The sequence below is a fragment of the Trichosurus vulpecula genome, chromosome 5 (genome assembly GCF_011100635.1).
Source record: "Trichosurus vulpecula isolate mTriVul1 chromosome 5, mTriVul1.pri, whole genome shotgun sequence".
Classification (NCBI taxonomy): Eukaryota; Metazoa; Chordata; class Mammalia; order Diprotodontia; family Phalangeridae; genus Trichosurus; species Trichosurus vulpecula.
In genome coordinates this window covers 93,604,304-93,620,672 of record NC_050577.1, presented here as the reverse complement: position 1 = coordinate 93,620,672, position 16,369 = coordinate 93,604,304, and the positions used below count along the sequence as shown (strand labels likewise).

At 36.2% G+C, this 16,369-nt stretch overlaps 1 protein-coding gene and 1 non-coding gene across 2 annotated transcripts in view; both read right to left on the bottom strand.

The window, feature by feature from the left end:
* The window catches only part of RHEB (Ras homolog, mTORC1 binding), a 63,407-nt gene that overhangs the window by 29,934 nt on the left and 17,104 nt on the right, over nucleotides 1-16,369 (bottom strand). The window contains exon 2 of the mRNA XM_036762017.1: nucleotides 631-702. Within this exon, the coding sequence (XP_036617912.1) occupies nucleotides 631-702 (72 nt within the window). The remainder of the gene's footprint in view (nucleotides 1-630; nucleotides 703-16,369) is intronic.
* LOC118852510 lies at nucleotides 7,801-7,907 on the bottom strand. Its single transcript, XR_005010582.1, has one exon. It is a non-coding gene; the product is annotated as a U6 spliceosomal RNA (small nuclear RNA).

Sequence of the window (16,369 nt, the reverse complement as noted above, 5' to 3'; positions counted from 1 at the left end):
TAATAACGTAAGAAACATAAATCAAAACAAACCCTGAGGTTTACTTTCAAATAACAAATTCTTTATTAATGGAACTTTGAATGAGTATAACCATTTTGGAAGGCAGTTCGGAATTATGCAAATAAAGCAATTAAAATGTCTATATTATTTGACCCAGAGATTTCATTACTAGGTATAACTCCAAGGAAGTCACTGACAAAAAAAGAAAAGCTCCATATATACCAAAATATTTAGAGTAGCAAAGAACTGAAAACAAAGTAGATATCTGTCAACTGGGGGAACAGTTAAACAAACTGTGATACATGAATGTAATGGAATATGACTATGTTCTAAGAAAGAAAAGATAAACAAGACCAATACAGAGAAATTGAGGTGCTAAAAGGAGGAGATAAACCAAGTAACTCCCATTTGGTCTTTTCTGTCCAAGTCAGGGCCTACTCTCACTCCCTTATACCTAATTAATGCTGCCATTTAGTATTGCGAATCACATTTGACCCTAACACTCCTTTAAGATAGGTACTACAGGTATTATCATTCCCATTTTACAGAGAAGGTAACAATGGCTCTTATCAGAATCATGTACCAAAAAAAGGCTTCTCATTTTATAAAATACTTACAAAAACTACTTACTGTTTTCTATGGTTGGATCATAAGAATCAACAAATTGGCCTTCAACAAACTGAATTGTCAATGAGGATTTCCCTACAAAAGAAAATAATTCATTATTTCAAAAAAATGCTGAGCTGTATTTTACTATTTTTCAGTTAGTTTATCATTACATTATTAATAAAAAGATGAAGATAAGCTCATCAGAAGATTTTATGATCATTTATTGAATAACTCCATGCAAACATGTAACAACAAATAATTACACTTCTTACCTGGTTCTAAGGTAACCAAAAAAACCTTTTAAAAATATATCATAGCTGATACATTAAACTTAGATGAAGTTAAAGACTTCTGACTGACAGGCATTTCAAGTAGCCTACATGAAATATAAACCAGCTTTTTAAGTCTGAATAACAATCTGAGGAGCATGTCTAAAATCGTGCACATCATTATCTGTTTATTTTGACTGTATAGCATGAACTATCACTCTTATGAATATAAACCAAGCTTTTTAGCTCAATAAGGCCTAGTTATTAAGATGGCTGTTAAGAGAAAAATGTTAGGATTCCTCATGTTTTGAAATAAAACCAAATACTTATTGTAAAAGCCTTAACAATTCACTAGTATCTTGCAACTGTAATTTAAATTCTTGCAAATTAAGTCCTACTCCCTATTTTCACTGGAGATTTTAGCTCTAACTTGTGCCATTTCCTTCATGAGTCAGCTTATATGGGCAATACTTGAGAGCCAAATTTAACTGAACACATTTAGTTCCTGTAACAATTCCAACATTAAGTGTTGAAGATGAACAGAATTAGAACTTTGTTCATGTTTTCAAAACACATTTATAAAAGTGAAATTTCCTCTTGTGGTTACAATTTGAGTTCTCCTGTTAAAAGTTTATACTTTAGAATCTAATAGATACAAGAAAATAGTTCAATTTCATATAACTGATGGAAATGTTTGACAAATTACATGAATCTGGAAGTTAAAACACAGTGAAATTCCATCATAAAGTTCCTCAATATCCTACAGAATTAAGCATTATTCAATCAACAAGCATTTATTAAGTGACTTCTTACTATGCGCCAGTGGGGGTGGGGTAACAAAAAGGAAACAATTCCTACCCTCAAGGAGTTTATATTCTATATGAGACATATGAATATTGTACATGTGTGTATGTATGTGCGTATATGTATGTATGTAAAAAAACACACTCAAAACAGATACAAGATTTTTTTTGGCAAACAGGAAAATGCCTTAAGCAGAAGGTAGTAGTTGGGCTGAGATCTTTGAGAAAACTAGAGATTACAACAGGTCAAAGGAGGACGACGAGTACTGCAGACACACAGTAACAGCCAGTGCCAAAAAAGAGCCTGGAGATAGAATACTGAATGTGAACAAGCGTGAGAAGGCTGGCATGGCAGCCTTCTGTAGGGGAGTAAATGTTATAATTTGGAAAGGTATGACAGGGCCAGGTTGTGAAGAGCTTTAAATGTCAAAGACAAAAGTTTATATTTGATGCTAGAGTAACAGGGAGCCACTGCAGTTTGAGAAGGGGGTAACATGATCTGACCTGCACTGAAGAAAGTCACTCTGGCAGCTGTGCAGAAGATGGATTTGGAGAAATAAGATCAATGGAGAGGTTACCGCAACAGTGCAAGTAAGATGTGACAAGGGACTGAACTTAGAGTGGTAGCTGTGTGAGTGAATACAAGTGAACAGATTAAAAAAAGATGCTGTGTAGAGGGAAACAACAGCGTTTAACAACTTACTTTTTGGGGGAGCGGGGGGAAGGTGTGTGTGAGAGAGGAGTTGTCCAGGATGATAACCAGGACAGGAACCCAGGTGACCTTAAGGATGGCGGTGCCACCTCTCCCCATAAATTGGCAAATGATAGCCTTTCACTATAAATCAATAAAGAGGCATTTATTAAACATCTATCTGTGCCAGGCTGCGGGGTCACAAATACAAAGGTGAGACAGTCCCCGTCTAGGGACAGGGATAGAGGGATCAGGGAGAGAGAATAAACATTCACAGATGATACAGAATCTATACAAAATTCATATAGAGTAATTACGGCACAGTCCAAATATCAATCCAGGGAGTCAAAAAAATCTTCCTGAAGGAGATGGCACTTGAACTGAGCCTTGAAGGAAAGTAGGCTTTCCAAGCATTCCATGCAAAGTATAGATGTAAAAGACGAAATGTCACGTACAGGGAATAGTAAGTAAGCCAGTCTTGTAAGAATATACTCTCAAACCCTTCTCTTTGCTGTTTCTAGCGTTCCATCTACCTAGAGTCCAATAACCACTCATTCTCCAGGCCTATCAAGAGCAAACTCCTGTTCTAGGAAGCTCTGAAATGATGGCAGGCAGACAGTCAACAAGCATTTATTAAGCACCTATTATGTGCCAGAATTCACTAGGGCTATGAAGAAAAGCAAAAACACGGCCCCTGTCCTGAAAGATCTCCCAACTGGGTGGAGGAGATAACATGCAAACAAATATGAAAGATAAGCGTGAAGTAATCTCAAAGGGAAGGAACAGGTGTACAGGTGGGGTGGGGTGGGGAGGGAGAAACTAGGAAAGGTAGAATTTGAGCTGAATCTTTAAGGAACCCAGAAGGAAAAGGGGAGGAGAGACAAGGATAGTACGGAAGTATCCTTTCTTCTCAATTAGGATATTATATTATGCTAAGGGACTAAAACAGAGACAAAAATTGAAATTGGGCTTTTAAAAAGAAGCTGCAAGACTATCTTCACATTAAAGTTAAAAATTTAGATCACAATTTCTTATTCAGAGAGACAGCCTGTAATTTTTATATGGAACAATTTCTTCTATCAAAGCAGACTGGAACCTTCTCTGCAACCTAACCTTCTTAGAGAGTTGACCTAAAGTACTGGAAGGTTAATTAGCTTTCCCAGGTTTCCAGAAGCAGGACACGAACCCAGGTATGTCTAGCTAGCTCCAAGGCTAGCTCTCTATCCACTACACCAGAGGCATCAAAACATAGGGGCCTATGTAGCCAGAACCAGATTAAAATGTAATTGGAAAATATTTAACAAAATAAATAAAAATACATAGATAATAGATAATAAAAATACATAGATAATGTTAATTATGTGGTTTTCTAAGTCGATATGCAACTCACAGGGATCCTTACATAAGATTTAGAGGCCCTCATTTTTTATTTGAGTTTAACATGCTACACCTCTAATCTTACTGGATAAATACAATCTTGGAAAATCGACCTCAACATCTTTTGAAGGGAGACAGTCACTGAAAAACAACAATGATAGAATGCAAAACCACTGATAAAACATTTAGTCCCCAAATTCTATTTATCTTCCCATTAAACAATGTTATCCTCCTCCCTCCCTCAAAAAAAAAAAAAACCCAAAACCTCTACCATAAGGATGGATTTCTGGGAGGCAAGGGAGAAGAGGAATGTATTGGGAAACAAAGGTGATACAAAAACAAGAAGAATGAAGAAAAAATTAAATGTTATAAATCTGGGTTAGTTATAGCTTAGCCAACAAAATTCAAACTAATGCTGCTTCAAATACTTGTGATTCCTTGCGCGTTTCATCTCCATGCCTTCGCTCTGGCCATTCCCCATACTTGGAATGCTCTCTCCTTCCCAACCTCTAACTTTTAGAATCCCTAATTCCCTTTAATTCCTGTCACCTCCCCCTCCAAGAAAGCCCCAGTCTCTCCCCCAGCTCTAGCTTCTGGCAACAATCTCAATTAAAATTACCTTTTACCTACTCTGCATTTATCTTGCACGTATTAATTTATATATGCTGTCTTCACCTATCAGAATGTAATCTCCTTGAGGGGAGAGGCTGTTTTTAATTTTCATTGTGTGCCCGAGCACTCAGCACAGTGCCCAGAACATAATAAATGCTTGTTGATTGATGGCTTTTCGGTGAAAAAGAGAAGAAAACCAAAATAGAGCTGAATAGTTTTCATTTAAATTTCTTCCACTGAGGAAAAAAAATGAAAATGACCAGTAGGCTAACTTCTGTCACTTCTAGCCACTTTGAAAGACCTAATTTAGACCACTGGCCCTGGTTTTTGTTATGTCTAATTTCACTTTTAAAAACTTTCAGCTTTCTTATAACAGGATACCAGAGAGTCAAGATTATTTGCATTTACCTGTCCACAAAATGGAAGGTACGGGAAAGGAATGAATGATAGAGACAGAGAATAGATTTTGATGTAGTAAACCTGGGTAAGAAACAAGAAAAGTGATGAAGGAGTTAAACAAGATAGTGTATGTACAAGAAGGAATTCATTAGGTAGAATTTAAGTAGCAAAAGGCACAGAGGAATGAAGGAAGAGAACCTAACATACTTGAGATTATCTTGAAGGGAAAGAAAGAGGTAGAGAAGAAACCTAAGATTGAAAAATTCACAAGACTAGCCATTAGCTCTGTAGAACCATTTCAGCAGGTAGGAAGAAATAATGTATATATCAGTCATTACTACAAAGGAGTTTTTTTTACCTATCAGATGTTCAGGATTCGGTGAGTTTTTCAATAAAACATTATCCACTCTCCAATTTGGGACAAGTACAAGACAATGAGAAAATAATGAAAATCTGCATATGATTTCAGTGCCAAAATAAGGATTTCATTACATAATCCTTTTAAGTATGAACCTATGGAAGATGAAGGTTCTAATGCCTGTTAGATCTCAAGAAGCAAAAATCAAGCCTATAACCTGAAAACAATAAGCAGCAATACTAGCCACAAGAGATAATCCACCCTAACAGAGATCACGTTGTTATGATGAGCTAATGAGAATTTCTCATGAATGAATCAGACCACAGGAACACAAGATCTTTTTTTGAGAGAATGACCTACATTTCTCAATACCAATTTGAGTCCAGGTGACATAGAATAGGATTTTAGTCTCCTTTCCTTTGGTCTTTCCTTCAAGGAGCTAGCACTATACATTTAACTAAAAGAAGAAATGAAGGTTACGGTTGCTCTTTCCCACATTTCAGCAGAGACAAGAGCTGATAGAGAATGTCTATTTTCTGCTGTTCATCACTTCTACCCCACCTCCACTAAAAGAGAGAACTGTTAGTCCTTCATGGGTGGAACTGAGATTGAACCTTCTAATTTCAGTGTCAGCTGATAATTAGTGCCCTAATAAATAAACTCAGTTACAATTAAAGGATTTTAAGTTACTCTTATGACTCCTAGGTTTTAGTGTCACCAATTCTGGGAAATATATGAAGAAACTGGGTTCCTATGTTCATCATCTACAAATTGTCAAATGATGCGATGCAACTAGATCAAGCATTAACCTTTTTTGTGTCATGGACCCCTTTTGACAGTCTGGTGAAACCAATAGACACCTTTTCTGAATAATGTCTTTAGATGTATAAAATAAAATATACATGATTACAAAGGAAACCTGAACTAAAGAGAAAACTCACTTAGTTCATCCAAAATAACACAAACACATGTTTTGAACTAAGTCTATGGCTAGACTATAACATGAACTACACCCAGAGAAAACAGTTGCCAGGATCAAGCTGGATTGCACTTAGAAACTGAACAGTGCTTTCAAAGGCCCCACTCCATTCCCTGCCATAATATCCTCTAATACTTATTCTTCTAATGATGATATAAGACTATAGATAATATAATAGTACAATCTCAGAAGAAACTAAATTGCAAGTGGTCCAAAGGACAAGAAAAAGATAGTGAGTTACAGTAGATCGCAGTATATACCAATGATGCCTTGTGAATTAAAAGTGGCATAAAAGATAGCAAGGTCATGTATAACAAGAGATCACTTTCTTGACTGCTTCATTGATAGCTTTAAAACACTAGAAGGAGTCAGTGCAAGACCTTCAGCATAACGAGGGGGTGCTCTCTGGAAGAATTACAAGAGGATAAAAAGTAAAAATTGCAAAAGGGCAGCTAAGTGGCACAGTGGATAAAGCACTGGGCCTGGAGCTGGAAAAACCAGAGTTCAAATGCAGCTTCAGATACTGTGACCCTGAGTAAGTCACTTAACCCTGTTTGACTCAGTTTCCTCATTTATAATATGAGCCTGAGAAGAAAATGAAATAATATCCCAGTATCTTCTTTTTTGGAGGTGGGAAGGCAGGTCAATTGGGGTTAAGTGACTTGCCCAAGGTCACACAGTTACTAAGTGTCAAGTGTCTGAGGCCACATTTGAACTCAGGTCCTCCGGACTCCAGAGCTGGTACTCTACTTACTGCGCCACCCAGCTGCCCCAAGTCATGAAGATTCAGACAGACCTGAGACAACCGAACAACAAAATTGCATAGCATGAGGTTACACATTCAGTTGCCCTATCTTGCCCTTTCTCCCTCCACAACATCGAAAATGTAAGACCCCTTGTCTCTATTCACAAGCTACCATCTTACTTCTGGCCTTCACTACTTTGAGCCTAGATTACTCTTTTCTTAAAAAAATAATTATTTATACTTTATTTAATTAAAAATTTTTTTAATTTAAAAAGTAGAGTTCACAGACCCCAGGTTAAGAAACCTTTTACTAAAACGTTCATAGTGCACCTTTTAGGACTGACTTATCAAAGAGCAAGAAGTTCCTCATCTTCTCACGGTTAAGCAAAAATCAGAAACAGCTACCTAGGCAGAGTGTCTAGGGGAAGGAAACAGAGCAATTCTTTCCCCCTGATTGAATAGTAACTATAAAGATTTATGTTTTCTTTAGAACAAGGAGAGATTACTGGTCTTTTTTTTTTTAAGTTCTTCAGTATGTTTTATTTTCATTAGATTCTTCCACAATTTCTTGTTGATAGAACTTAGGTTTGTTGGGATTATTTTTAAGCAACCAATTAGCCAGCCAAATAAACGGATCTGCTGGTTTGTGCTTACAAAGCTCTAAGAGACCCACCAACAGAGCTGGATTTACATACAAATTCAGGTAATCTTTAGCAGCATCTCCAGACTGGATGGGCTCAATAACTACTTCAGGAAACATTTATCGAATCTCTTTCTGTTGCAGCAAAATTTTTACTTCCCTGAAGTGCATTCCCTAGGTCATCTGTTCCATAGATTGCCCTTAGACTATCTGGGTGTGTCTCCTTAGCTTTGAAGCTACTGAATGGTCCCATAAGATCTAGCCAGTAAGAGATTGCATTATGTCTTGCTAATATCATGGCAACAAGTGGACCCAAACAAAAATATGGAACGCTTCACAAATTTGCGTGTCATCCTTGTTCAGGGGCCATGCTAATCTTCTCTGTATCGTTCCAATTTCAGTATATGTGCTGCCGAAGCAAGCACGACTTACTGGTCTTCTGAAGAGCCAGGAATAAATGGTGAGGGAGAGAGGGGAGAGCATAGCCTAGATTACACTTAAGAGACTCCTCTTGCCTTGAGTCTCTCACGACTGTAGTCCATCTATCTATACACTGCTACATAAACGATGATGCACTGCTGGCAAATGATCTTCCTTAAAGGGCAGATCTGACTACAGGATTCCTTTATTCAATCAACTCTAGTGACTTACTCCTAGTGCTCCTAGAATGAAACAAACTGTTTAACTTTAAACTCCACAACCTGGCCCCAACCTATTCTTTTTTGTTTTTTTTTTTTTGCTTCACTAGAGATCAAAATACTCTCTCTCATACTCAGTAAGCCAAGCCGGCCTGTTCTTTGTTCCTCACACAGGACACTACAATTCCCACCTCTGTGACTGTGTACTGGCTGCCTCATATGCCTGGAATGCACTCTCTCCTTACTTCCTCCTTCCCTCTAAGCAGCAGCTCAAACACCATCTTCTGCACAAAGCCTTGTTTTTGTTTTTTTGCTCACTATCTAACTCCTTTGTTAGAAAGAAAAGTGGTTTCTACTGGGGTTTGAAAAGATAAATACATGGGATGTGATGGAGAAGAAATAAAGTAAAAAACATCAATTAAAAAATAGAAGAAAGCAAAAGTCCAAATGGCAGTGCAAACAGGGCAATTTTGTTACAACCTTGTTAAATATAACATACACTTTCTGAAACAGACTGCAGGCAACAAAGTTTCAGATGCAATCTTTGTATATTTAACTATTTGTGACGGAAGATTAAATTCATATTAACAAAATTTTAAAATAAGGTTTTTCAAGAGCATAATATCTGTTCTCCACACAGCAGTCCCAAAAGGATTACTTTTCATTTAAACAAATACACTACGAACACATTTTCCCAAATAAGTGTCATTTACTTCAAAATACAGTATGACCTCCTCGGGACGCTAAACAGTTATTCTAATAATTTTGCCACTGCTTGTCCCTGGAACTCTACTTTTGGACTTGGTATCAGAACCACAAGAAAATTAAGTATCCAGCTGATCCTCATAACTTTTTCTTTTAAACTAAAATTGGCTTGATTACATACCTTACCTATACTATCTATACTAAGAATAGCTTTTGGTTGTTTACAAAAATGATATTCACTTCCAAAGGATAAAAATTTGCCACCAGTGAAGAAATTTCAAAGAATATGCAATAGGCTCTAAAGGCAAGCCTGAAACATTCTGAACAGCAGCAGCATGGATCACTTGAATCAATGAATCCCCCCACAGGCACAATATTCATTGGAATATGCAGTAATTATCCTTTAAAGCAGGGAATCTTAACGAGATGTCCACAGATTTTCAGAGGGTCTGTGAACTTGGATTGGATTTCACTGACTAAGATTTAAGATTTCTTCAATAATGGCTACAGAGAACATTCTTCTGAGAAGGAATTCATAAGCCTCAGACCACCAAATACAGAAAAAAGATTAAGAACCCCTGTTCTAAATTCCAAAGACAGTGTTACTTCGTGGTGTAGAATTGACTCTGGCTACTCAAAGGTTAAGTTAGACGAGCAAAAGCTCTGGCAGGTATAACAGTATTTAGTACTCATTTTACAAAACTTAAAATATGGGGCCAATGACACATTGTGAGTTGGAGGACTGTCCCAGACAAGTATGGAAAGGGTCATCAAAAGTCAGCAACCATAAAAAAAATTTTCAGTCACAGTGCTCATGAAATGTGAAGAGGCTGCTAACTGAATGGGATCCACACTAATGAAATCATCAATCTTTCAAAATATCAAACTAATTAACAACAGTTATCATTAACTCCTGGCACATTTAAAAAGCAGTTAACTGTTGTATCACATATATGTATAAAATCAACTTCTGATACCCCAGAATGACCTATTTTATTTCATCATAGTGCATTATACTTCTTGGGAGAAAAGGATCTATCAGAACTATGTAGTGAAAAGGCACATACTGGTCCAACTGGTTTTCCAGGAACTTCTAGAACTCAAAGAGTTCTCAGTGACCCAGAAATAAGTGGATAAATCAACAAAGTCTCTCCAAGCCTCTGTCCAAGCATATTAGAGAAAGGGCAATTTTTGGACATGGAAAAAATACATGACGACACTAATAATGTTATTCTACCTATATACTCATTCAGATTTGGCTTTAAAAATAAGACTACTACTGTCCCAAGTATTGAGTGTAGCAATCAACTGAAAAATTCAGGGCACTTTTTGTGAAAATGTTTGCCTTTCTGGGAGATAAGAGTTATTATGCTTCAGAATTAGTGGAACAGTGATGGACACCAATAGGCAGAGTAAGCCAAACTTACTACTACTGCCTTTCAAGAACCCACAGGACATTTTTGTTAGTCCCTTTCACAGAAGCAGAAACATCAACCAATTTTGGTTCTGCTCAATGGAAACAAAAGTAGATTCCTTCCCAGAGTCCATATGCAGGACAATTATTTGCTTAGTGTCGGAAGAGTAAGTCTTGTCAGTTCTGACTATAAATAATCCTGAATCTAAAGGAATGTCTCCTTTATAGTATGTCTCTGTGTAAAGCTGTTCACTATCTAACAAGCATCTTTGTAAAACAAAGAGAACACTGGACTAGGAGACAGAAGCCGTTCTGGTTCTGGTTAAGATTTGACAATGGGCTTCCCTCCATACCAAAGCCTCTTGGAAACCAAAGTTTCCTTCAAAGTTTAGTTCAAAAGTCACCTCAACTGAAGATGTTCCAGGATCTTTCCAGCTACTACTATCTGCCCTCGAAAATTATCTTCCTATCTTTATTATGTGGACATGTTACCTCCTCCAAAAGAATGTAAGCTCCTTTTAAATAGGACCTATTTCATATATGTTCTCATGGCATCATCCAGCACTGAGCAGATGCTTGCTGGAGCATTACTTTCTCTCTCTGGATTTCAATTTTGTCTTCCTCAAAGTGAGGGGGTTGTGGGTCACTTTCTAGTCTAATATCCTCCAAGTCTATATTGGTTATCAGAGACCAAGGAACTCTACATAACAAGAAAAATCTACATCTATACTTTCTTTAGTCATACCCCTAGAAGAAGGGATGTAGGACCATACTACAGCAATTTTTCTAGTAAAGCCCTGACATTTAATTACCCTGGTACCCCAGGCCTTTCATTTGAGACGGATGGCAATTTTTTTTCTGACTCCTATATAATCACCAGAATGTATATATTTGCCAACTTTTTATACCTTCCTTTCATAACAATACTTCGCCCAGTTGCTGGTTTGCTTTAGGAACACACACGTGGTACATTATTTGCCTATTAAAATGCCACTCCTTTTTTCACCTAACATCATTTCTATAAGACCAGATTTTCATCATATATTTCAACCAAAAAAAAAGTCATAACTTAATGTAAAAACACATATAAAGATACAGCTATCTTCTATTGAGCCAAAAATGGAAGAGTTTTGAAAAAATATGTAGAACAGTGCCATTCATCACTAATTTTTTTTATTCTGGGAGTTATTTTTCATAAAAATATTATTTATATTAATATGTAACAGATTTATTATCATTATTTTAAAATGAATTTTTTAAAAAATCAGTTTTCATTTCTAATACTGTATGTATTACATATATTAAGTATATGTGTATATGTATGTCTATACACATATACATACATGTGTGTCTGCATGTATGTATTTCTTCCATATAAACAAAAGCTCTTTGAGGTCCTCAATTTTTAAGAATGTTAAAGGGAGCCTGAGACCAAAAACTTTGAGAAGAGCTACTCTAGGCCAACCTGCCCCACTATTACACTGCAATTTTAATAAATGAAATGCTAGTATGTAGCCTGTTAAAGAATAATGACATCATTCCCATTTAATGATGCCTTTCCTATACAGGGTATTTAAACTCCTCTCTATATCACCATAGAGATTTATCATCAACTTATTTAAATAGCTCATTAAGACTTATAGCACTTTCCCCACAACCACTCTGTGAGTTAGTTAGTTGGTGCAAGTTGTTCATTTTTCAGAAAAGAAACTGGAAATCAAACAGCATTAAATGTCCAAGGTCCATAGAATACATCGAATCATAAAAAATTCAAATACAAATTTCCATAAGTCAAGACTTTTTCAACTGGTCCAAGTCTATGAAGTCTCTAGTATGGGAACACCCTCTCTTGTTGCACATTTGCAACTTTTCTTAGAATTTTCAGAGTTGAGTCTGGGACATTCAGATGTTAAATGATTTATACAAGATCCTTCAACTAGTCTGTATAAGAAGTGGAGCTTGACTCAAGTATTCCTGTCTAATCTAACACTACATTACCAATTTTTATACCTCCTTTTTATACTAAGACTTCTTGAAATGGTCAAATCTTGATTTATAATTAAGTTGGTATCTCACCAATAAGCTTGCATATTTAACATATATCTCTGTAGCTTCCCTTTTCATGAATATACTAATGACAATTTAACATGGACTCATCATAACTCATTTCAACTGATTTTTTATTTAAAGAAAAATGTCAAATTCCAAGAATGTACATATAGCTGATCTGTCTTACAGAAATAAAATTTGAAAGCTGAAAAATACCTCAGAGACAACCTAGTCCAACTCTCTCCATTTTATATATGAGGAAACTGAGGCACAAAGAGGTTAAGTTACTTTCCCAGGATCATATTGCTATTAAGTGTCTGGAGTATTTGACCCAAGGTTTATCTTCTCCAAGTACTTTTAACTGAGACTTCTTGGAATTGACCTGTGACAGAAGATACAGTCTAATAATAAAGCCAAAGAGTATGTTCTACCTCTTTAAGCATACCAAATACTCTGTAATATTAACTAATTAATTCTTCACAGCATAACTATAGGAAATTTCCATTTTACAGATAGAAGAAATCAGACTAGACATTTTCTCTCTGAATATTATACCACAGATGATATAGAAGTACCCAATCTCTCTACTTTCAGCTCAGTGTTTTTATTCACCAAACCACATTAAAAGCAAGAAAATAAATCAGCGCCAAACATATATCACAGAAGACTGAACTCAGTTACTTAATTCAAGTGAAATAGCAGTTTTTAAAAGTAATGGAAAACATCAGATATATTTTGTAATATCAGACCAAGAAAGGCATTTATTAAAAATAAGTTTGCTTTTAAGATCTTCAAAGAACCACAACAAGATGGCCGCATGAAGGCAGCATCTTACCGGAGCTCTCTCACAAGGTCTGTCAGATTCCCACAAAAAAGTGAATCTGAGCAGATCTGAGAGAGTCAGAAACTGCGAGCAGTCTGCGTGGGGGAAATTTCTGAGCCGGGAGAGTCTGAAAGGCCGAAGGCACGAATCTGTAGGCTTGGAGAGTGCTCGGCATGCGGAGCTGCTCCAGACCAAAAAGTGATAATTTAGATTTTTCTTTGCCTATTCTAATTCCTTCAATTTCTTTTTCTTCTTTTATTGCTACAACTAACATTTCTAGTACCAAACTGAATAGTAGGGGTGATAATGGACATCCTTGTTTCACCCCTGATCTTATTGGGAATGCATCTAGCTTATCCCCATTACAAACAATACTTGTTGATGGTTTTAGATAGATGCTATTTATAATTTTAAGGAAGCCTCCATTTATTACTATGCCTTCTAGTGTTTTTAACAGGAATGGGTGTTGTATTTTGTCAAAGGCTTTTTCTGCATCTATTGAGATGATCATATGGTTTCTGCTAGTTTTGTTGTTATGATCAATTATGCAGATCGTTTTCCTAATATTGAACCAGCCTTGCATTCCTGGAATAAATCCTACCTGGTCGTAGTGTATTATTCTCGTGATAAGTTGCTGCAATCTTTTTGCTAGTATTTTATTTAAATTTTTTGCATCACTAATTCATTAGGGAAATTGGTCTATAATTTTCTTTCTCTTTTTTGACTCTACATGGTTTGGGTATTTGTGTCAAAAAAAATTTGGTAGGACACCTTCTTCACCTATTTTCCCAAATAGTCTATAAAGTATAGGAATTAATTGTTCTTTAAATGTTTGCTAAAATTCACATGTAAAACCATCTGGCCCTGGAGATTTTTTCCTAGGGAGTTCATTGATGGCTTGCTCAATTTCTTTTTCTGAGATGGAGTTATTTAGGAATTTTACTTCCTCTTCTGTTAACCAGGGCAATTTACATTTTTGTAGATATTCATCCATATCCCTAAGGTTGTCAAATTTATGGGCATAAAATTGGGCAAAATAATTCCAAATTATTGTTTTAATTTCCTCTTCATCGGAGGTGAATTCACCCTTTTCCTTTTTGATACTGGTAATTTGATTTTCTTTCTTTTTTTTAATCAAATTGACCAAAGTTTTATCAACTTTATTGGTTTTTTCATAAAACCAGCTCTTTTATTTATTAACTCAATAGTTTTCTTGGTTTCAATTTTATTAATCTCACCTTTGATTTTCAGTATTTCTAATTTGGTATTTAATTGGGGATTTTCAATTTGTTCTTTTTCTAGCTTTTTCAGTTCCATGCCCAATTCATTGATCTTCTTTTTCTCTATTTTATTCATGTAAACATTTAGAAATATAAAACTTCCCCTAAGAACTGCTTTTGCTGCATCCCATAAATTTTGGTATGTTGTCTCATTATTGTCATTCTCTCGAATGAAGTTATAAATTGTTTCTATGATTTGTTCTTTGGCCCACTCATTCTTTAGAACTAGATTATTTAGTTTCCAATTAATTTTTAGCTTATTTTTCCATGGTTCTTTATTACAAATAACTTTTATTGCATCGTGATCTGAAAAGGATGCTTTGACTACTTTTGCCTTTCTGCACTGGATTGTGAGGTTTTTATGCCCTAGTACATGGTCAATTTTTGAGCATGTGCCATGTACCGCTGAAGAGAAAGTATATTCCTTTTTATCCCCATTCAGTTTTCTCCAGAGGTCTAACATCTCTGCCTTTTCTAAAATTCTGTTCACCTCCTTAACTTCTTTCTTATTTATTTTGAGGTTAGATTTATCAAGTTCAGAGATAGGAGGTTGAGTTCTCCCATTATTATAGTTCTGCTGCCTATTTCTTCCTGTAACTCCCTTAACCTCTCCTCTGCATGCCATACCACTTGGTGCATAAATGTTAAACAATGATATTGCTTCATTGTTTATGGTGCCTCTTAGCCGGATGTAGTGTCCTTCTTTATCTCTTTTAATTAGATCTATCTTTACTTTTGCTTTGTCTAAGATTAGGATTACTACCCATTTTTTTTTTTTTTTACTTTAGCTGAAGCGCAATATATTTTACTCCAGCCGTTTACCTTTATCCTGTGTGTATCCCCGTTTCAAATGTTTCTTATTAACAGCATATTGTAGTACTATGGTTTTTAATCCATTCTGCTGCTTCCATTTTATGGGAGAGTTCATCCCATTCACATTCAGTCATGATTACTATCTGTGCCTTTTTCTCCATCCTATTTCCCCGTTTATGCTTTTATTTCTCCCTTTCCCCTTCCACTCCTCAACAAAGTTTTGCTTTTGACCGCCGCCTTCCTCAGTTTACCCTCCCCTCTTGATTCCCCTCCCTTATCTTACCATTTTCCACCTGCTACTCCTTCCCTTCCCTTCTGACCACCCCCCTCCCTTTTTCCCCCCTTTCCCCTCCTACTGCCTGCAAGAGAGTTAGATTTCTATACTTATCAGGGCATGTTATTCCCTTCTTGAACCAAATCTGATGAGAGTAAAGCTCAAATACTGCTCTTCTCCCTTCCTTCTTTCCCTCTACTACAATGTGTTTTTGTGCCTCTTCATTTGATGTAATTTACCCTTTTCTACTACAGCCTTACCTCTTCTCCCAGAACCATCCCTTTATATCGCTTAATTATGTATTTTGTCCTTATATCAGTTATTTTATACAGACATCCACAGTCTATGTTTATCCCTTTCAATTGTCATAATAAGTGTACTTGTCTCAAGACTGACGTATATACATATATATATATACACATATATACACACACACACACATATATATATATATAAATACATAAGATGATATAATCCTACATAAAGATATAAATAATTTGCCCTTATTGATTAATAAGGTTTATGGGGTTTTCCCCTCCCCCCCTCCGTTTATGTCTCTCTTGAGTTTTGTATCTGAAGATCATTTAGGCAAGCACATGGTTTGCATTCGAACATGGCCAGCCCATCAGAGTTGCGCTCTCTGAAGCAAAAGTTTGAACGCTTGGTAGTTTAGTTCAAGTAAGGACCTCAGTGCCTGGGACCTGCCAGGCGGTCTTCAGAATCTTCCTAAGACAATTCAAATGGAAGCAATTCAGTTTCCTGGCATGGCTCTGGTAGACTCTCCAGGTTTCACAGGCATACAACAATGAGGTCAGCACCACAGCTCTGCAGCCCTTCAGTTTGGTAATCAGTCTTCTCTCCCATACTTTCCTTCAGAGCCTCCCAAACACT